Source organism: Pseudophryne corroboree, chromosome 6 (genome assembly GCF_028390025.1).
Source record: "Pseudophryne corroboree isolate aPseCor3 chromosome 6, aPseCor3.hap2, whole genome shotgun sequence".
Classification (NCBI taxonomy): Eukaryota; Metazoa; Chordata; class Amphibia; order Anura; family Myobatrachidae; genus Pseudophryne; species Pseudophryne corroboree.
The window spans coordinates 84766499-84789458 of NC_086449.1; the positions used below are offsets into that span (position 1 = coordinate 84766499).

Here is a 22960-nt window from a genome sequence, read left to right on the forward strand (position 1 = left end):
TACCCTGTTTCTGTAGTGCAGTGCAGGGGAGAGTCCTGGGAGCCTTCCTCGCAGCGGAGCTGTGCAGGAAAATGGCGCTGTGTGCTGAGGAGATAGGCCCCGCCCCCTATTTCGGCGGGCTCTTCTCCCGGTGTTTGTGAGACCTGGCAGGGGTTAAATACATCCATATAGCCCCAGGGGCTATATGTGATGTATTTTTAGCCAGAACAAGGTATTATCATTGCTGCCCAGGGCGCCCCCCCCCCCAACGCCCTGCACCCTCAGTGACCGCTGGTGTGAAGTGTGCTGACAACAATGGCGCACAGCTGCAGTGCTGTGCGCTACCTCATGAAGACTGAAAAGTCTTCTGCCGCCGGTTTCTGGACCTCTTCACTTTTCGGCATCTGCAAGGGGGTCGGCGGCGCGGCTCCGGGACCGGACTCCATGGCTGGGCCTGTGTTCGATCCCTCTGGAGCTAATGGTGTCCAGTAGCCTAAGAAGCCAATCCATCCTGCACGCAGGTGAGTTCACTTCTTCTCCCCTAAGTCCCTCGTTGCAGTGAGCCTGTTGCCAGCAGGACTCACTGAAAATAAAAAACCTAATAACTTTTTCTAAGCAGCTCTTTAGGAGAGCCACCTAGATTGCACCCTGCTCGGACGGGCACAAAAACCTAACTGAGGCTTGGAGGAGGGTCATAGGGGGAGGAGCCAGTGCACACCACCTAGTCCTAAAGCTTTTATTTTTGTGCCCTGTCTCCTGCGGAGCCGCTAATCCCCCCATGGTCCTGACGGAGTCCCAGCATCCACTAGGACGTCAGAGAAAGGACTATATTCCCTTTCCCCAAACATGAACTGTGGGTGTCTTAGGCTAAGGGTGCCCATCGTTGGGCAGTCTCAAACCCGCCAATGCGGCTCCTTGTTCCAGCACCAATAACAAGGAAAAGCTTTAATTGGTTTGTAACACAGGAATTGATGGCACAGTTCTGCAGTGTCAGCGTTACAGCTCGGATTTACTACAGATCTGGGGTCAGCACAATTTATAATATGCACTAGTACAGGCCTGTCCAACCTGCGGCTCTCCAGTTTTTATGAAACTATACAACCCAGCATGCCCTGCCACAGCTTTAGTGTTCCCTAATAGCAAAACTGTGGCATGGCATGCTGGGACTTGTAGTTTCACAATAGATGGAGAGAAACAGGTTGTCCAGGCCTGTACTACTCATTAAGATGCTCTCTGTCATGTTACGAAAATATTCTCTGTATTGTATACCATTTATTGGGTGTGGATCATTAGATCTACAAGCAAAAGGTCAGCCCCACAAGATTGACATGGAGAAGGTTGACAGGGTCAAAAGGTCAACTTGGTCATTAGGTTGACATGAGAAAGGTAGACAGTAGTAGAGGTCGACATGACAAAAGGTCAATACAAAAAAGGTCAACAACATTTTTCAGGTTTCTTTTGTGTCGTCTTCCCCATAACAGCACAAGGAATCCCAATTAGTGTACCGCTTTGCTCGCCATGCTTCGGGCAGGTTATTATTCCCAATTGTAATCCACACGATGGTAAAATATGAAAAAGTTGAAATAAAAAAAACAAACAGAAAAAACAAATGGTCTACCACGTGTGTGTCAAACATTTGAACCTGTCAACCATTTACATGTTGGCCTTTTGACCATGTCGACCACTTGGTGTCGATCTATGAACTGTCTTTCTAGACAGTGTAGATCTATAGACCAAATAACCCATTTATTGAGCTGTTGAAATGTATACCAGTAACTGAGAAGCACTCTGTATTATATATTGGTTATTAAGATGCTCTCTGTACTAAATATCAGTCACTGAGATGTTCTTTGTATGGTATATTGGCCAATGATTCCTACTGGAATAGTTTACATTGAACACAGGTCAGATGGGACTGTGCTATAGTTGACTACAACTCTTTGCCAGAACAATGATTTTTATATTTTATTGGTTATATAAAGCCAAGCCTGCCCAGTGTTTGTCACACCAATTCTTCCGTTCGGGCACAATGGTAGTAGAGCTCGGGCACACTGGTAGTAGAGCTTGTGCCACCTGCCTTTATTTACCCTCCAGGCCAGAAGCTGCCAGCCCTGCCTTGGCAAGAACGCAACATGCATCCAACCTTATTCCAATGCAGACACACCCCCTGCGTGCATGGTGTGACTGCTAATTATTCACACACCCAGAGAGCGGGGCGTGGTGCCACAACAGGGATAATCACCTGTTCCACTACAATCAACTAAACCAGTCACTCACCTCCCTGACAAACAAAAAGGCTAGTCACTGTCCCAGTGTCTCTTTATGTGCTGTCCAATCATACAATGTAAGAACAGCCATCAACTTACAATCAGAATCAGAGAAGTGGCGCTGTGAATGCAGAATTGCATCCAATAGACAGGACAATAGGCAATAGTGGTAATGCTCCCTCTACGTTTCTCTGTATATACAAAGTGAAATGTAAATTATGCACATTCACTTGGGCCTCCTAAGTGGAGTGCAAGCTCTGGAGTCCACAGTACTATTTCTCTATGTCTATAGAGAGTGTTACATCTCAGCCGCACCTGCAGGGCAGTCTTTCCAAAGCGGTTTAGACAGTCCGGATGAACCCTCTCCTGGTGGAGCAGCCTTTTCACCTCCTCAAGGTCTCCCTGAGCTGCTGCCCGTGTCAGGAGGTCACCGGCGCTGGTCTCTTGTAGCAACATGGGGTGGTGTAGATGACAGTAGTCCTGTGTGTAAGCAGAAAGACAGGCTTACATTGGGCCGTGCACCCATCCTGCACAATCTCACATTAATAGCCTTCTACGTGGTGCAAGTTATTTTCTTACATAGATGAACAAAAAAAAAAAAAAAAAGGAGACATAAGATTCAAGTTTAGCCAACACGATCAGGATTGTAGTACATAAAGGTCAACCAGAAGTTAAACGTTACAATAAAATGTATCATAACACAGCATTAGTAAAAATCTAAATGAAATGTAGCTATTAACACAATCTACAGTGATCGCAAAATACGCGCTATGGCGCGTTTTTACGCGCTACGGGCAGTGAGGGACTCGGATTTTAAAAGTGAGCGGGTCCCGCAGGACGCGCTGTTTTTTGCTGACCGCCGACTCACAGCCAATAGAAATCCCCAAGCCCTGCCTCACCAGCCAATAGCCGCCGGCAGCTTGTCAACATCCAATCGCTGCCGGCAGCGTCTCCCAATCCAAGCGCCACCTGAGACGTCGGCCCCTCCTCCCTGCGCTGCCTCCAACCCATTGCATGTGCTGGTGGCAACCGTGTGGGTCATCACAATGACAGGCGTATGGAAGATGCAGGAGGGAGCCGAGGAGAAGGAGAGAAGGGCCTTCACCACGGGCAGCCCGGTGGGTCTGCTGCAGAGAAGATGAGCTGTGGCCGAGCGGGACATGTCAATGCGGTCGGGCACCACGACCGCAAACTATGAGGAGGTCAGAGCGCTGCGACCTGGGGGAATGGCACTGATAAATCTTTAGTTTCACTTTCCTATATGCATTTAATAACATGGCCAACACCTGCACATTATACCTGTGAGGGCGCAGGCAGCAAAGTAGGTGCGCTTCCTGTTACACTGCATCTTTTTCCCCCAGCGTCCGTTCCACTATCAACTACTAGTGCACACATCCTGTTCCCTGCTACCACTACTGCACCTATCTTACCCCCTGCTACCACTACTGCACCTATCTTACCCCCTGCTACCACTACTGCACCTATCTTACCCCCTGCTACCACTACTGCACCTATCTTACCCCCTGCTACCACTACTGCACCCATCTTACCCCCTGCTACCACTACTGCACCCATCCTGCCCCCCTGCTACCACTACTGCACCTATCTTACCCCCTGCTACCACTACTGCACCTATCTTACCCCCTGCTACCACTACTGCACCTATCTTACCCCCTGCTACCACTACTGCACCCATCCTGCCCCCCTGCTACCACTACTGCACCTATCTTACCCCCTGCTACCACTACTGCACCTATCTTACCCCCTGCTACCACTACTGCACCTATCTTACCCCCTGCTACCACTACTGCACCCATCCTGCCCCCCTGCTACCACTACTGCACCTATCTTACCCCCTGCTACCACTACTGCACCTATCTTACCCCCTGCTACCACTACTGCACCTATCCTACCCCCTACCACTACTGCACCCATCCTGCCCCCCTGCTACCACCACTACTGCACCCATCCTGCCCCCTGCTACCACCACTACTGCACCTATCTTACCCCCTGCTACCACTACTGCACCTATCCTACCCCCTACTGCACCCATCCTGCCCCATGCTACCACCACTACTTCACCAATCCTGCCCCCTACCACTACTGCACCTATCTTACCCCCTGCTACCACTACTGCACCCATCCTACCCCCTACCACTGCTGCACCTATCTTACCCCCTGCTACCACTACTGCACCTATCCTACCCCCTACTGCACCCATCCTAAACCCTACTGCACCCATCCTGCCCCCTGCTACCACTACTGCACCTACCCTACCCCCTACTACTACTGCACCCATCCTGCCCCTGCTACCACCATTATTGCTCCCATCCTGCTACCAGTACTGCACCTATCATACCCCCTACAACTACTGCACCCATCCTGCCCCCTGCTACCACTACTGCTCCCATCCTGCTACCAGTACTGCACCTAACCTACCCCCTTCCACCTCTACTGCACCCATTCTATTCCACATACCCACACAGTGCCCATTATAAACACCCCCATACCTACACAGTGCTCATTATTCACAATGCCCAGTATACACACCCCCATAGTGACCATCATACGCACACCCATACCACACAGCGCCCATCATACGCACACCCATACCACACAGCGCCCATCATACGCACACCCATACCACACAGCGCCCATCATACGCACACCCATACCACACAGCGCCCATCATACGCACACCCATACCACACAGCGCCCATCATACGCACACCCATACCACACAGCACCCATACCACACAGCGCCCATCACACGAACACCCCTATACCACACAGTGCCCATTATACACACTTACAATGCTCATCGCACCCTCTATACCCACACACTGGCCATCATACGCACCACCCATACCCACACAGTGCTCATTATACACCCCCCCCCAGCGCCTAGCATATGGGTACTCCATACCCACAGTGCCCATAATACATCCCCCCATACACAGTGACCAGCAAACAAACTCCCATATCCACACACAGTGCTCAGCATAGACACAACTGCCACACCCACACAGTGCTCAGCATACACGCAAACAATCCCCAAACCAAAGCAGTGCCCAGCACACACCTCGTGTTATAGCGGTAGGGCTTCAACAAGGACACAGAGAAGCTGATCTTAAAAGTTGACGGGGAGCAGGACTCGCCGAATCCTGGGTACTGATGCCTCCCTACCCCTAACACTGCCTACAGCACTTCCTGCACCTAACCCCCCATTTGCCCCGCAATACTGCCATAACTGCTATCTACCATGTGGGGTGGTCTAATGCTATGTGGGGAGGCATAAGGGGAGCTCAAAAGCATACATTGCTATGGGACCCAGAAAATAAGAATTTACTTACCGATAATTCTATTTCTCGGAGTCCGTAGTGGATGCTGGGGTTCCTGAAAGGACCATGGGGAATAGCGGCTCCGCAGGAGACAGGGCACAAAAAGTAAAGCTTTAGGATCAGGTGGTGTGCACTGGCTCCTCCCCCTATGACCCTCCTCCAAGCCTCAGTTAGGTACTGTGCCCGGACGAGCGTACACAATAAGGAAGGATTTATGAATCCCGGGTAAGACTCATACCAGCCACACCAATCACACTGTACAACCTGTGATCTGAACCCAGTTAACAGTATGATAACAGCGGAGCCTCTGAAAAGATGGCTCACAACAATAATAACCCGATTTTTGTAACTATGTACAAGTAATGCAGATAATCCGCACTTGGGATGGGCGCCCAGCATCCACTACGGACTCCGAGAAATAGAATTATCGGTAAGTAAATTCTTATTTTCTCTATCGTCCTAGTGGATGCTGGGGTTCCTGAAAGGACCATGGGGATTATACCAAAGCTCCCAAACGGGCGGGAGAGTGCGGATGACTCTGCAGCACCGAATGAGAGAACTCCAGGTCCTCCTTAGCCAGGATATCAAATTTGTAGGATTTTACAAACGTGTTTGCCCCTGACTAAATAGCCGCTCGGCAAAGTTGCAAAGCCGAGACCCCTCGGGCAGCCGCCCAAGATAAGCCCACCTTCCTTGTGGAATGGGCATTTACATATTTTGGCTGTGGCAGGCCTGCCACAGAATGTGCAAGCTGAATTGTATTACACATCCAACTAGCAAAAGTCTGCTTAAAAGCAAGAGCACCCAGTTTGTTGGGTGCATACAGGATAACAGCAAGTCAGTTTTCCTGACTCCAGCCGTCCTGGAACCTATATTTTCAGGGCCCTGACCACATCTAGCAACTTGGAGTCCTCCAAGTCCCTAGTAGGCGCAAGACACCACAATAAGCTGGTTCAGGTGAAACACTGACACCACCTTAGGGAGAGAACTGGGGACGAGTCCGCAGCTCTGCCCTGTCCGAATGGACAAACAGATATGGGCTTTTTTGAGAAAAAAAACCACCAATTTGACACTCGCCTGGTCCAGGCCAGGTCCAAGAGCATGTTCACTTTTCATGTGAGATGCTTCAAATCCACGGATTTGACTGGTTTTAAACCAATGTGTTTTGAGGAATCCCAGAACTACGTTGAGATCCCACAGTGCCACTGGAGGCACAAAAGGGGGTTGTATATGCAATACTCCCTTGACAAACTTCTGGACTTCAGGAACTGAAGCCACTTCTTTCTGGAAGAAAAATCGACAGGGCCGAAATTTGAACCTTAATGGACCCCAATTTGAGGCCCATAGACACTCCTATTTGCAAGAAATGCAGGAATCGACCGAGTTGAAATTTCTTCGTGGGGCCTTCCTGGCCTCACACCACGCAACATATTTTCGCCACATGTGGTGATAATGTTGTGCGGTCACCTCCTTTCTGGCTTTGACCAGGGTAGGAATGACCTCTTCCTGAATGCCTTTTCCCTTAGGATCCGGCGTTCCACCGCCATGCCGTCAAACGCAGCTGCGGTAAGTCTTGGAACAGACATGGTACTTGCTGAAACAAGTCCCTTCTTAGCGGCAGAGGCCATAAGTCCTCTGTGAGCATCTCTTGAAGTTCCGGGTACCAAGTCCTTCTTGGCCAATCCGGAGCCATGAGTATAGTTCTTACTCCTCTACGTCTTATAATTCTCAGTACCTTAGGTATGAAAAGCAGAGGATGGAACACATACACCGACTGGTACACCCACGGTGTTACCAGAACGTCCACAGCTATTGCCTGAGGGTCTCTTAACCTGGCGCAATACCTGTCCCGTTTTTTGTTCAGACGGGACGCCATCATGTCCACCTTTGGTAATTCCCAACGGTTTACAATTATGTGGAAAACTTCCCCATGAAGTTCCCACTCTGCCGGGTGGAGGTCGTGCCTACTGAGGAAGTCTGCTTCCCAGTTTCCATTCCCGGAATGAAACACTGCTGACAGTGCTATCACATGATTTTCCGCCCAGCGAAAAGTCCTTGCAGTTTTTGCCACTGCCCTCCTGCTTCTTGTGCCGCCCTGTCTATTTACGTGGGCGACTGCCGTGATGTTTTATCCCACTGGATCAATACCGGCTGACCTTGAAGCAGAGGTCTTGCTAAGCTTAGAGCATTATAAATTTACCCTTAGCTATATTTATGTGGAGAAAAATCTCCAGACTTGATCACACTCCCTGGAAATTTTTTCCTTGTGTGACTGCTCCCCAGCCTCTCGGGCTGGCCTCCATGGTCACCAACATCCAAAACTGAATGCCGAATCTGCGGCCCTCTAGAAGATGAGCACTCTGTAACCACCACAGGAGAGACACCCTTGTCCTTGGATATAGGGTTATCCACTGATGCATCTGAAGATGCGATCCGAACCATTTGTCCAGCAGATCCCACTGAAAAGTTCTTGCATGAAATCTGCCGACTGGAATTGCTTCGAAGGAAGTCACCATTTTTTTACCATGGCCCTTGTGCAATGATGCACTGATTTTAGGAGGTTCCTGACTAGCTCGGATAACTCCCTGGCTTTCTCTTCCGGGAGAAACACCTTTTTCTGGACTGTGTCCAGAATCATCCCTAGGCACAGCAGACTTGTTGTCGGGATCAGCTGCGATTTTGGAATCTTTAGAATCCACCCCTGCTGTTGTAACAGTATCCGAGATAGTGCTACTCCGACCTCCAACTGTTCCCTGGACTTTGCCCTTATCAGGAGATCGTCCAAGTAAGGGATAATTAAGACGCCTTTTCTTCGAAGAAAAACCATCATTTCGGCCATTACCTTGGTAAAGACCCGGGGTGCCGTAGACAATCCAAACGGCAGCGTCTGAAACTGATAGTGACAGTTCTGTACCACGAACCTGAGGTACCCTTAGTGATAAGGGCAAATTTGGGACATGGAGGTAAGCATCCCTGATGTCTCGGGACACCAGATAGTCCCCTTCTTCCCGGTTCGTTATCACTGCTCTGAGTGACTCCATCTTGATTTGAACCTTTGTAAGTGTTCAAATTTTTTTAGATTTAGAATAGGTCTCACCTAGCCTTCTGGCTTCAGTACCACAATATAGTGTGGAATAATACCCCTTTTCTTGTTGTAGGAGGGGTAATTTAATTATCACCTGCTGGGAATACAGCTCGTGAATTTTTCCCATACTGCCTCCTTGTCGGAGGGAGACCTTGGTAAAGCAGCCTTCAGGAGCCTGCGCAGGGGAAACGTCTCGACATTCCAAACTGTACCCCTGGGATACTACTTGTAGGATCCAGGGGTCCTGTACGGTCTCAGCGTCATGCTGAGAGCTTGTCAGAAGGGTTGGAACGCTTCTGTTCCTGGGAATGGGCTGCCTGCTGCAGTCTTCTTCCCTTTCCTCTATCCCTGGGCAGATATGACTCTTATAGGGACGAAAGGACTGAAGCTGAAAAGACGGTGTCTTTTTCTGCAGAGATGTGACTTAGGGTAAAAACGGTGGATTTTCCAGCAGTTGCCGTGGCCACCAGGTCCGATGGACCGACCCCAAATAACTCCTCTTCCTTTATACGGCAATACACCTTTGTGCCGTTTGGAATCTGCATCACCTGACCACTGTCGTGTCCATAAACATCTTCTGGCAGATATGGACATCGCACTTACTCTTGATGCCAGAGTGCAAATATCCCTCTGTGCATCTCGCATATATAGAAATACATCCTTTAAATGCTCTATAGTCAATAAAATACTGTCCCTGTCAAGGGTATCAATATTTTTAGTCAGGGAATCCGACCAAGCCACCCCAGCTCTGCACATCCAGGCTGAGGCGATCGCTGGTCGCAGTATAACACCAGTATGTGTGTATATACTATTTATGATATTTTTCCAGCCTCCTGTCAGCTGGCTCCTTGAGGACGGCCCTATCTATAGACGGTACCGCCACTTGTTCTGATAAGCGTGTGAGCGCCTTATCCACCCTAAGGGGTGTTTCCCAACGCGCCCTAACTTCTGGCGGGAAATGGTATACCGCCCATATTTTCTATCGGGGGGAACCCACGCATCATCACACACTTCATTTAATTTATCTGATTCAGGAAAAACTACAGTAGTTTTTTCACATCCCACATAATACCCTCTTTTGTGGTACTTGTAGTATCAGAAATATGTAACACCTTCTTCATTGCCCTTAACGTGTGGCCCTAATAAGGAATACGTTTGTTTATTCACCGTCGACACTGGATTCAGTGTCCCTGTCTGTGTCTGTGTCGACCGACTAAAGTAAACGGGCGTTTTAAAACCCCTGACGGTGTTTTTGAGACGTCTGGACCGGTACTAATTGTTTGTTGGCCGTCTCATGTCGTCAACCGACCTTGGCGCGTGTTGACATTATCACGTAATTCCCTAAATAAGCCATCCATTCCGGTGTCGACTCCCTAGAGAGTGACATCACCATTACAGGCAATTGCTCCGCCTCCTCACCAACATCGTCCTCATACATGTCGACACACACGTACCGACACACAGCACACACACAGGGAATGCTCTGATAGAGGACAGGACCCACTAGCCCTTTGGAGAGACAGAGGGAGAGTTTGCCAGCACACACCAAAAACGCTATAATTATATAGGGACAACCTTATATAAGTGTTTTCCCTTATAGCATCTTTTTTATATATTTCTAACGCCAAATTAGTGCCCCCCCTCTCTGTTTTAACCCTGTTTCTGTAGTGCAGTGCAGGGGAGAGCTTGGGAGCCTTCCCTCCAGCCTTTCTGTGAGGGAAAATGGCGCTGTGTGCTGAGGAGATAGGCCCCGCCCCTTTTTCGGCGGCCTCGTCTCCCGCTCTTAACGGATTCTGGCAGGGGTTAAATATCTCCATATAGCCCCCGGAGGCTATATGTGAGGTATTTTTAGCCAAAAAAGGTTTTCATTTGCCTCCCAGGGCGCCCCCCTCCCAGCGCCCTGCACCCTCAGTGACTGCCGTGTGAAGTGTGCTGAGAGGAAAATGGCGCACAGCTGCAGTGCTGTGCGCTACCTTAAGAAGACTGAGGAGTCTTCTGCCGCCGATTCTGGACCTCTTCTCGTTTCAGCATCTGCAAGGGGGCCGGCGGCGAGGCTCCGGTGACCATCCAGGCTGTACCTGTGATCGTCCCTCTGGAGCTAATGTCCAGTAGCCAAGAAGCCAATCCATCCTGCACGCAGGTGAGTTCACTTCTTCTCCCCTAAGTCCCTCGTTGCAGTGATCCTGTTGCCAGCAGGACTCACTGTAAAATAAAAAACCTAAGCTAAACTTTTCTAAGCAGCTCTTTAGGAGAGCCACCTAGATTGCACCCTTCTCGGCCGGGCACAAAAATCTAACTGAGGCTTGGAGGAGGGTCATAGGGGGAGGAGCCAGTGCACACCAGCTGATCCTAAAGCTTTACTTTTTGTGCCCTGTCTCCTGCGGAGCCGCTATTCCCCATGGTCCTTTCAGGAACCCCAGCATCCACTAGGACGATAATAAGAATTTACTTACCGATAATTCTATTTCTCGGAGTCCGTAGTGGATGCTGGGGTTCCTGAAAGGACCATGGGGAATAGCGGCTCCGCAGGAGACAGGGCACAAAAGTAAAGCTTTTACAGGTCAGGTGGTGTGTACTGGCTCCTCCCCCTATGACCCTCCTCCAGACTCCAGTTAGGTACTGTGCCCGGACGAGCGTACACAATAAGGGAGGATTTTGAATCCCGGGTAAGACTCATACCAGCCACACCAATCACACCGTACAACTTGTGATCTAAACCCAGTTAACAGTATGATAACAGAGGAGCCTCTGAAAGATGGCTTCCTAAACAATAACCCGAATTAGTTAACAATAACTATGTACAAGTATTGCAGATAATCCGCACTTGGGATGGGCGCCCAGCATCCACTACGGACTCCGAGAAATAGAATTATCGGTAAGTAAATTCTTATTTTCTCTATCGTCCTAAGTGGATGCTGGGGTTCCTGAAAGGACCATGGGGATTATACCAAAGCTCCCAAACGGGCGGGAGAGTGCGGATGACTCTGCAGCACCGAATGAGAGAACTCCAGGTCCTCCTTTGCCAGGGTATCAAATTTGTAAAAATTTACAAACGTGTTCTCCCCTGACCACGTAGCTGCTCGGCAGAGTTGTAATGCCGAGACCCCTCGGGCAGCCGCCCAAGATGAGCCCACCTTCCTTGCGGAATGGGCCTTAACAGATTTAGGCTGTGGCAGGCCTGCCACAGAATGTACAAGTTGAATTTTGTTACAAATCCAACGAGCAATCGACTGCTTAGAAGCAGGTGCACCCAACTTGTTGGGTGCATACAGTATAAACAGCGAGTCAGATTTTCTGACTCCAGCCGTCCTTTAAATGTATATTTTTAAGGCTCTGACAACGTCCAACAACTTGGAGTCCTTCAAGTCGTCTGTAGCCGCAGGCACTACAATAGGCTGGTTCAGGTGAAACGCTGATACCACCTTAGGGAGAAAATGCGGACGCGTCCGCAGCTCTGTCCTATGTCGAATGGAAAATTAAATAAGGGCTTTTATAAGACAAAGCCGCCAGTTCAGATACTCTCCCGGCCGAAGCCAGGGCCAGTAACATAGTCACTTTCCATGTGAAATATTTCAAATCCACATTCTTTAGTGGTTCAAACCAATTGGATTTGAGGAAATCTAAAACTACATTTAGATCCCACGGTGCCACCTTAGGCACCACAGGAGGCTGTATATGCAGTACTCCTTTGATAAAAATCTGGACCTCAGGGACTGAGGCCAATTCTTTTTGGAAGAATATTGATAGGGCCGAAATTTGAACCTTAATAGATCCCAATTTGAGACCCATAGACAATCCTGATTGCAGGAAATGTAGGAAAACGACCCAGTTGAAATTCCTCCATCGGAGCACTCCGCTGCTCGCACCACGCAACATATTTTCGCCAAATACGGCGATAATGCTTCGCGGTGACTTCCTTCCTTGCCTTTATCAAGGTAGGAATGACTTCTTCTGGAATGCCTTTTCCTTTTAGGATCTGGCATTCAAATGCCATGCCGTCAAACGCAGCCGCGGTAAGTCTTGAAAAAGACAAGGACCCTGCTGAAGCAGGTCCCTTCTCAGAAGTAGAGGCCACGGATCGTCCGTGACCATCTCTTGAAGTTCCGGGTACCAAGTCCTTCTTGGCCAATCCGGAGCCACTAGTCTTACTCCTCTTTGCCGTATAATCCTCAAAACCTTTGGTATGAGAGGCAGAGGAGGAAACACCTATACCGACTGGTACACCCAATGTGTTACCAGCGCGTCCACCGCTATTGCCTGCGGATCTCTTGACCTGGCGCAATACCTGTCCAGTGTCTTGTTGAGGCGAGACGCCATCATGTCCACCATTGGTTTTACCCAACGGTTGAATAGCATGTGGAAAACTTCTGGATGAAGTCCCCACTCTCCCGGGTGAAGGTCGTGTCTGCTGAGGAAGTCTGCTTCCCAGTTGTCCACGCCCGGGATGAATACTGCTGACAGTGCTATCACGTGATTCTCCGCCCAGCGAAGGATCCTGGCAGCTTCTGCCATTGCCCTCCTGCTTCTTGTGCCGCCCTGTCTGTTTACATGGGCGACTGCCGTGATGTTGTCCGACTGGATCAACACCGGTCTTCCTTGAAGCAGAGGTTTCGCCTGGCTTAGAGCATTGTAGATTGCTCTTAGTTCCAGAATGCTTATGTGAAGAGACGTTTTCAGGCTCGACCACACTCCCTGGAAATTTCTTCCCTGTGTGACTGCTCCCCAGCCTCTCAGGCTGGCATCCGTGGTCACCAGGATCCAATCCTGCATGCCGAATCTGCGGCCCTCCAATAGATGAGCCTCCTGCAACCACCACAGAAGGGATACCCTTGTCCTCGGCGACAGGGTTATCCGCAGGTGCATCTGAAGATGCGACCCTGACCATTTGTCCAACAGATCCCTTTGCATGGAATCTGCCGAAAGGGATTGCTTCGTAAGAAGCTACCATTTTTTCCCAGGACTCTTGTGCATTGATGTACAGACACCTTTCCTGGTTTTTAGGAGGTTCCTGACCAGGTCAGATAACTCCTTGGCTTTTTCTTCGGGAAGAAAAACCTTTTTCTGAACTGTGTCCAGAATCATCCCCAGGAACAGCAGACGAGTTGTCGGCAATAATTGGGATTTTGGAATATTCAGAATCCATCCGTGCTGCTTTAGCACCTCTTGAGATAGTGCTAAACCCATCTCTAGCTGTTCTCTGGACCTTGCCCTTATTAGGAGATCGTCCAAGTATGGGATAATTAATACGCCTTTTCTTCGAAGAAGAAATATTATCTCGGCCATTACCTTTGTAAAGACCCGAGATGCCGTGGACAAACCAAACGGCAGCGTCTGAAACTGATAGTGACAGTTTTGTACAACGAACCTGAGGTACCCCTGGTGTGAGGGGTAATTGGAACGTGGAGATACGCATCCTTGATGTCCAAGGATACCATAAAGTCCCCTTCTTCCAGGTTCGCTATCACTGCTCTGAGTGACTCCATCTTGAACTTGAACTTCTTTATGTACAGGTTCAAGGACTTCAGATTTAGAATAGGCCTTACCGAGCCATCCGGCTTCGGTACCACAAAAAGAGTGGAATAATACCCCTTCCCTTGTTGTAGAAGAGGTACCTTGACTATCACCTGCTGAGAATACAGCTTGTGAATGGCTTCCAAAACCGTCTCCCTTTCTGAGGGGGACGTTGGTAAAGCAGACTTCAGGAAACGGCGAGGTGGCTCTGTCTCTAATTTCAACCTGTACCCCTGAGATATTATCTGCAGGATCCAGGGATTTACCTGCGAGTGAGCCCACTGCGCGCTGTAATTCTTGAGACGACCGCCTACCGCCCCCGAGTCCGCTTGCGAAGCCCCAGCGTCATGCTGAGGCTTTTGTAGAAGCCGGGGAGGGCTTCTGTTCCTGGGAAGGAGCTGCCTGTTGCTGTCTCTTCCCTCGTCCTCTGCCTCGTGGCAGATATGAATAGCCCTTTGCTCTCTTATTTTTAAAGGAACGAAAGGGCTGCGGTTGAAAGGTCGGTGCCTTTTTCTGTTGGGGAGTGACTGGAGGTAGAAAGGTGGATTTCCCGGCCGTAGCCGTGGCCACCAAATCCGATAGACCGACCCCAAATAACTACTCTACGCATCGCCTGTCCACTGTCGTGTCCATAAAGCTCTTCTGGCCGAAATGGACATAGCACTTACCCGTGATGCCAGTGTGCAGATATCTCTCTGTGCATCACGCATATAAAGAAATGCATCCTTTATTTGTTCTAACGACAGTAAAATATTGTCCCTGTCCAGGGTATCAATATTTTCGATCAGGGACTCTGACCAAACTACCCCAGCACTGCACATCCAGGCAGTCGCAATATCTGGTCGTAGTATAACACCTGCATGTGTGTATATACCTTTTTGGATATTTTCCATCCTCCTATCTGATGGATCTTTAAGTGCGGCCGTCTCAGGAGAGGGTAACGCCACTTGTTTTGATAAGCGTGTTAGCGCTTTGTCCACCCTAGGAGGTGTTTCCCAGCGCTCCCTAACCTCAGGCGGGAAAGGGTATAAAGCCAATAACTTCTTTGAAATTAGCAGTTTTTTTTATCGGGGCACCCCACGCTTCATCACACACGTCATTTAATTCTTCTGATTCGGTAAAAACTACTGGTAGTTTTTTCACACCCCACATAATACCCTGTTTAGTGGTACCTGTAGTATCAGCTAAAAGCAACATCTCCTTTATTGCCAAAATCATATAACGTGTGGCCCTACTGGAAAATACGGTTAATTCGTCACCTTCACCACCGGAATCAGTGCCTGTGTCTGGGTCTGTGTCGACCGACTGAGGCAAGGGGCGTTTTACAGCCCCTGACGGTATTTGAGGCGCCTGGACAGGCACTAATTGAGTGTCCGGCCACCTCATGTCGGCAAACGACTGCTTAAGCGAGTTGACGCTATCCCGTAATTCCACAAATAAAGGCATCCATTCTGGTGTCGACCCCCTAGGAGGTGACATCCTCATATTTGGCAATTGCTCCGCCTCCACACCAATAACGTCCTCATACATGTCGACACACACGTACCGACACACAGCAGACACACAGGGAATGCTCTATACGAAGACAGGACCCACTAGCCCTTTGGGGAGACAGAGGGAGAGTCTGCCAGCACACACCAAAAAGCGCTATATATGACAGGGATAGCCTTATGATTAAGTGCTCCCTTATAGCTGCTTTTATATTAATATATTGCCATTTATTTTGCCCCCCCTCTCTGTTATACCCTGTTTCTGTAGTGCAGTGCAGGGGAGAGACCTGGGAGCCTTCCTGACCAGCGGAGCTGTGACAGAAAATGGCGCCGTGTGCTGAGGAGATAGGCCCCGCCCCTTTTTCGGCGGGCTCGTCTCCCGCTATTTAGTACATTTAGGCAGGGGTAAATATCTCCATATAGCCTCTGGGGCTATATGTGAGGTATTTTTAGCCTTTTTAAAGGTTTTCATTTGCCTCCCAGGGCGCCCCCCCCCAGCGCCCTGCACCCTCAGTGACTGCCGTGTGAAGTGTGCTGAGAGGAAAATGGCGCACAGCTGCAGTGCTGTGCGCTACCTTAAGAAGACTGCAGGAGTCTTCAGCCGCCGATTCTGGACCTCTTCTTGCTTCAGCATCTGTGAGGGGGCCGGCGGCGTGGCTCCGGTGACCATCCAGGCTGTACCTGTGATCGTCCCTCTGGAGCTTCATGTCCAGTAGCCAAGAAGCCAATCCATCCTGCACGCAGGTGAGTTCACTTCTTCTCCCCTCTGTCCCTCGTTGCAGTGATCCTGTTGCCAGCAGGAATCACTGTAAAATAAAAAACCTAAGCTAAACTCTCTAAGCAGCTCTTTATGAGAGCCACCTAGAATTGCACCCTTCTCGTCCGGGCACAAAAATCTAACTGGAGTCTGGAGGAGGGTCATAGGGGGAGGAGCCAGTACACACCACCTGACCTGTAAAAGCTTTACTTTTGTGCCCTGTCTCCTGCGGAGCCGCTATTCCCCATGGTCCTTTCAGGAACCCCAGCATCCACTTAGGACGATAGAGAAAGAGAAACTGTGAAGTAGGACCCCAATTTTTTAAAGTGAGGGGTCCCCGGGACCCACAATTTTTTCTGCTCAGCGCGATCACTGAATCAGCTATGAAACTACCACCCGCCCTCTCATCCAGTTCTTTGTGCTATAATTAATGCGGACAGTCCTGTGGGCTGGAGAACTAGCACCGCTAATCTCATGTGTAGGCTCAGAATCAATCAGGACCCTGTTTTCAAACGCAGCCAAACATCTTCCTACAGTTGGAGGACGTCACCGATTTTTCAAGACTCAGCAAATGTTGTCCTGCCATCATATGGTATAAGCACTCCCGTTTAATCCTCATATGCCCACAAGGATATCTGCACGCAGACAAGCACAGAAAATGTGTCCTGTGTATCAGATCTTTAACTGCGTATGTGGCATAGGCAATACTTCAATAAAACTTACACTGATCTGGTGTTAAACATTCCTATTTGGTTCTGTCTAGGTGGACATTGGTGCACCATCCTCACGTGTGGGCGGACGTTGGTGCACCACAACCCCCATCCTCACGTGTGGGCGGACGTTGGTGCAACACAATCCCCATCCTCACGTGTGGGCGGACATTTAGTGTTCCTTCTAGGCTGTTTCAGCAGGGTGCTGCACCCTGCCCATTTTTGAAATGTGAAAAAGCACCCTGCCCTTTTTCAGTGCACCCTGCAGGACCATAACACATAGAAGACTGGACATATACAGTATGTTTCTCAGTACAGATGTTCGGTGTTTTATACAGTATGTATCCATGGGTATATGATTTACTAAGGGCAAAATGTATGTACAAAAAAGATGCGCTATGCTTTGTGCGCAAAGCGTCACATCAAAAATGTGCCATTCAAAATAAAAATGTGCCCTCTTCAATGCTCAGCACCCTGCCCTAAAAAAATCCTAGAGTGAACACTAGACATTGGTGCACCGGAATCACCATCATCATGTGTAGGGTAAATATTGTTTCATTTTGTTGTATTTTTAATACACATTAGTTTCAAGAAATTGCACCTTTGATCGGAATTTCAAAATAAGGACAAATCTCTCTAGCAGCGGTCCATCCCTGGATGTTGGAGACAGCTGGGAATAATCCTGCAGCTGTATTTATCCTATGCAGTGATAAAAGTGCAGATTCCTGGCATGCAGTAAGTCCACCACAGCATTTACCGGCTTTCTAACCATACAGCTGCGTACAGGGGGACACCTCTCCGCAGAGAGTACACAAAGCCATTACGGAAAGCCAGATGTCATATGCTGTGGTTTGCACACAGAAAGCAGAGGTGAATACCCTGTGACCTCCTAGTGCTGTCTGCGTTTATATCCAGGAAACGGCAAATAAAGAGATTTATGTTGTAGCTTAGACAACATCTGGGCATCTTGTGGCTATTGTTCCAGCAGCAGCAGCCGCAAGGTGTCAGGGAAGGTGTCAGGAAACTACATGCAGTTCATGATTGTTTTGGTTCATGAACAAGAAAAGTGGCTGCGCTGTGTGTCAGCAGCTATATAAAATAGAGAGCACAACGTATAAAATGTAAAGAATTTATTCTCTTAATCAGTATAGTTATAAAACATGTAGGTTAATAATACACCTATATCTGTCTCAGGTGATATAAAGGTTCAGCCGTGTGATAAAATGGCTATCCAATATATTAAATCCTAATTGTGCAATAAGGAGGGAACAGGAGAATTTGTAGACGTAGTTCCAGATAAATGTAAACGTATACTACCTCTCCGGCAAGGGCTGGTATAAGCTTGGCCGGGCGTCCCCGGCTAGTGAGTCCTGCGTTGCCCGATGTTCTGCACAGAGGAGAGGAGTATTGCGGTGCCCAGTGCCGAGCACCTCCCAATAGAAAGATGTATAATCGTCTCCTGTACTCCTGATCGCCAGCCGGCGATAAAGCAAGCTGCTGAGATGCACAATGTGATTGTACAGCGGAGCGGAAAGGTGGGTATCCCAAAGCTGAGTACCTGCCGCCAGGAGGAAATGTGCGGTCGTCTCCTGTTCGCTGGCTGGCGGTGATAGCAAGCTGCTGTCGGAGAGTCAAAGGCGGTTTCTTGCCGCGGTCAGCTGGATGGAAGAGAAGCTGTATGGATTGCACAGGATAAATTCACCCGGACCAGGTGTATGGAAGGCGGACCCCGCACATTTCCTCCTGGCGGCAGGTACTCAGCTTTGGGATACCCACCTTTCCGCTCCGCTGTACAACCACATTGTGCATCTCAGCAGCTTGCTTTATCGCCGGCTGGCGATCAGGAGTACAGGAGACGATTATACATCTTTCTATTGGGAGGTGCTCAGCACTGGGCACCGCAATACTCCTCTCCTCTGTGCAGAACATCGGGCAATGCAGGACTCACTAGCCGGGGACGCCCGGCCAAGTTTATACCAGCCCTTGCCGGAGAGGTAGTATACGTTTACATTTATCTGGAATTACATCTACAAATTCTCCTGTTCCCTCCCTATTGCACAATTAGGATTTAATATATTGGATAGCCATTTTATCACACGGCTGAACCTTTATATCACCTGAGACAGATATAGGTGTATTATTAACCTACATGTTTTATAACTATACTGATTAAGAGAATAAATTCTTTACATTTTATACGTTGTGCTCTCTATTTTATATAGCTGCTGATACACAGCGCAGCCACTTTTCTTGTTCTATAGTCTTCCAATCCATCTCACATAGTGGTGCGGCAAGCGCAGTGTCTCAGAAGCCTGTTGTACCTTAATTTGTTGGCTTTATTTAAATTATTGATTTGTTTGAGGTGCTGAACAAGTAGTTTCTTTTGTTGTTTTGGTTCATGTCTATTCATAATCTGTGCCAAACATAGAATCCTCTCTCTGCAGATATCACATAGGATTATGAAAATGAGCTGCTTTTATATCACTTTGGATTTCACAAACCAGGAGGAAGTGCTCTCTACATGAACTGTGCGGTTATTTACACGCATGATATTTGCATGTGATGAATGCAGGAACAAGACAACATGTAGGATCATATAGATCGATGCATAGTATGGTTCGCAACCATTGACCGTCTGATAGCAAAGATAGTACCATTGATGTCTGTTCACAGCTGCTGCACACTGACTGCAGGTAATGGGAGCTGGCGGCCTGGCTGAGCATAACCTTCCCCTCCTGATGATTTAAAAAACACTGACCATCAATGATTATGCAGTTCATGGTTATACTTAATCTACTCTGACTCCTCTTTACTTGCTGGACACATTACTCCTGAGTGTTGTATTGGGAGACACGCTACCCAAATAATATTTATAGGAATGGCACAACGGCTCTCCCCAGGGCAAAAATGGGCCAACCCCATAGCAAGGCACTGGGGAGCTCACCATGAGAGTGTCAACACATGACTGCTGTCAGTCTGTTGCCACGCCAGGGAGAAGGGAGGGATAGGGCTAAAACACACTAACCGGCTTTTGCCGGCCGGGAAAAAGCCGGACGACTTTTTCCCGTGCCGGCATTGTAGTTAGTGTGAGGGGTAGGGTCCCTTCACACTGCACGGCCCCGGCCCGGCTGCCGGGTTGCAGCCGGGTCTCACCACTGGAAGGTCCGGCGGCCGGGCGGCCCGTCTTTGCAGCCAGTGAACCGTGTGTGTGAAGGGGAGCTTTCACACACACACACAACGGTTTTTTCGGAAGCCGTGTCTGATGCTGCGCATGCGCACAGCATCACACACGGCTCAAAGCCGTGCTGTGTGCGAGACTCTGCCGGTTTCTCCCGGATGGCAAAAAGCCGGACAAACTTTGTCCGGCTTTTTGCCATCCGGGAGAAACCGGCCAGTGTGTTACAGCCCTCAGAGTAGCACTGAACAGCATAATATATATTAGATCACATCAGTGACGTGCGGTGGGGTGAGGCAGAGCCTTTCCTGTCATACTAACGTTTGTACCAGAGTTTTCTCTGTATAAAGTATATGGAAAATACAAATAATTTGTTTAAATATCTTCTTTGCATTATTCTAATCATTTTTATAGTCAAAACGCTGGAGTAAAAAGTTTATGTCAGGTGAGGCAGTGCCTGGCTAACTTTTCCACACATCTGTTATCAAAACTCATCAAATGTCCAGTTTACATCACTTCACCTGTGTATAATGCCCAGATGTACCCTTTGGCTCATATTTTGCATGTAAATCTGGCTCTGGTGCTAGCCAGTGCCTCCTGAGCCATTTACCTCACCACACATCCCTGGATCACATGACCCTGCATTATTTCCCAACAATCACATACCTTCCACTGTAACCACACGTCTGAACTACTTCCCCCAAACCCTCATCACAGCCACAGCATCACTCATGGGGGTCAATTCAATTCACAGACAGTTGAATAGTGCCGGTAATTAGCTCCCGGCGCTATTCAATACAGCGCCAAGTGACACTAATTGTTGGGAATTCTTCTCTCACCGCCAGGGGATGAGAGGAAATCCGACAAAAGTGCTGCTGTGCGGCCGGCGCGACGCTGATTCTGTCGGGAATCAGCGTCGTGGCGGGGAGTAAAGTCGGAGAATGCCCATTCTCCCGACAAAACAAACTGTTTAGTCCGGGAGAACGGGCATTCGCCGACTTAACTTGAGCTGAACTGAATAGCACCGGGAGCTAATTTCTGGCGCTATTCAACTGTCGGTGAATTGAATCGACCCCATAGAGACACTGCTCACAGAGAAGCAGCACATCCCAGAACAAAGAAAATTCTAACAGAAAAAAAAAAAAAAAAACCCACAAAAATTTAAAGACGAGTGCATAACTCCCAGGAGCTGACAGCAGTCCTCAGCACTGATACAATGATGGACGCATCAAATAACATGTACAGGACTATTGCTCCTCCTATTCTGTATCACCGACATCACCTCCGCGCAGAATGGAGGACCCCTGCATTTGATATCTAGAACACTCTCGGGTCACGCTCCGCACACCTTGCGGGGATCGAACGAATGTTGACGAAGGCCCCCCCACGGGTATAAATCATCACAGTGTTGTTGCGGCGGCTGTGACAGGCGGAGAAGCCAGTGACAGGTGCGCCCCCCTCACCCTGACTGACTGCCGCACTGCGCTCCGCTCACCTCCTTTTATAGACCGCTTTCCCGCCTCACACCTCAGCTGCTGGCTGCGAGAGGTCCTCGCGCTGGGCTGACCAACGGCCGCAGCGGCTCTCTGTCCGATCTCGAGACTAGTAGGCTGCTGCTGCTGCCGGCGCGAGCTCTCTCCACCCAACGACCGGTCCTGAATCGGTTTCTTCCTCCCTCCTCCCATGTCTCCCTGACGTCACTGCCCCACGTGGTACGAGTGTGTTTTTTTTGAAAATGCAACTGTGTATCCTAGTCCAAGAGCAACCATAGGACGCTGTCCGCCCGCCCTTCCTGTTGCCACGCCCAACACCGGCTCGGCGTCGAATGGGGAGACGTCTTGCCGGTGGGCCTGCCGTTGCTGCGAGGTAACCTGCATTATAGTTAAAGGTGAGAATAACTGCAGCAGCGCTCACTGGTCAGCCCGCAGCCAATGGGATGGGGAATTGGCGTGGGCGGAGTTTGTTATGTTTTTTTAAAAGCACGGGCTGGGCGGGTGCTCGCTGCTACCCTGTCCTGAGGTAAAGGGGTCAGGTTGGTGTCAGAAGCGCCTGGTCACCTCTCAGTAACCCCAGGAGATGTATGGTGCTGCATAATATATGGGGGCCCCCTGGCCGTTATACATTTTTATACACATAAACTTAACATACATTCTCTTGCATGCTGAGACTTGCAGTTCCACAACTGCAAAAGATGTGCAAATCCATAGAAATATGTATAGTATACATGGCCACCTCCTACATTTTGACATCGGCAGCGTGTGTACCCCATGAAGTACATCGCGTGTCGTATCCTGGCTTGGTGGGTATATAAGGTGTGTGATAGGCCATCTGCACACACATCACTTGTTGCTGTCATGGGTAAAAGGGGCGATTTATCAGAGTTGCAAAATGGGAGGATTATCGGTTTTCGGACCAAGGGTGGCAGTATTTCTGACACTGCAGTTTGTGAGATGTTCATGTGCTGCTGTGATGAAGGTGTATCGTGACTTGACAAATGGCACCATTGCAAATACTCGAAGTGGAAACTGCGGAGCACCACCTGCCATTGATGTGAGAGGTGAATGTCGGCTACAAAGGTGCATGAGGGCTGACCGACACACTACAGTGGAGCAGCTCACCGTCAAAATGAACCTGGAGGCTACCAG

General features: G+C 49.2%; 1 protein-coding gene across 5 annotated transcripts in view; it reads right to left on the reverse strand.

Moving 5' to 3' along the window:
* The window catches only part of CDKN2D (cyclin dependent kinase inhibitor 2D), a 47615-nt gene extending 25567 nt beyond the window's left edge, over positions 1–22048 (reverse strand). The window contains exons 1-2 of one of the 5 annotated variants that reach the window (XM_063931396.1): positions 21811–22048; positions 2562–2726 (exon numbers count right to left, since the gene is read on the reverse strand). In XM_063931396.1, coding sequence (XP_063787466.1) covers positions 2562–2702 — 141 coding nt within the window. In that variant the 5' untranslated portion in view covers positions 2703–2726; positions 21811–22048. The other 4 variants (XM_063931397.1, XM_063931395.1, XM_063931394.1 and 1 more) reach the window with 4 other exon arrangements.
* Between the last annotated feature and the right edge of the window lie 912 nt (positions 22049–22960).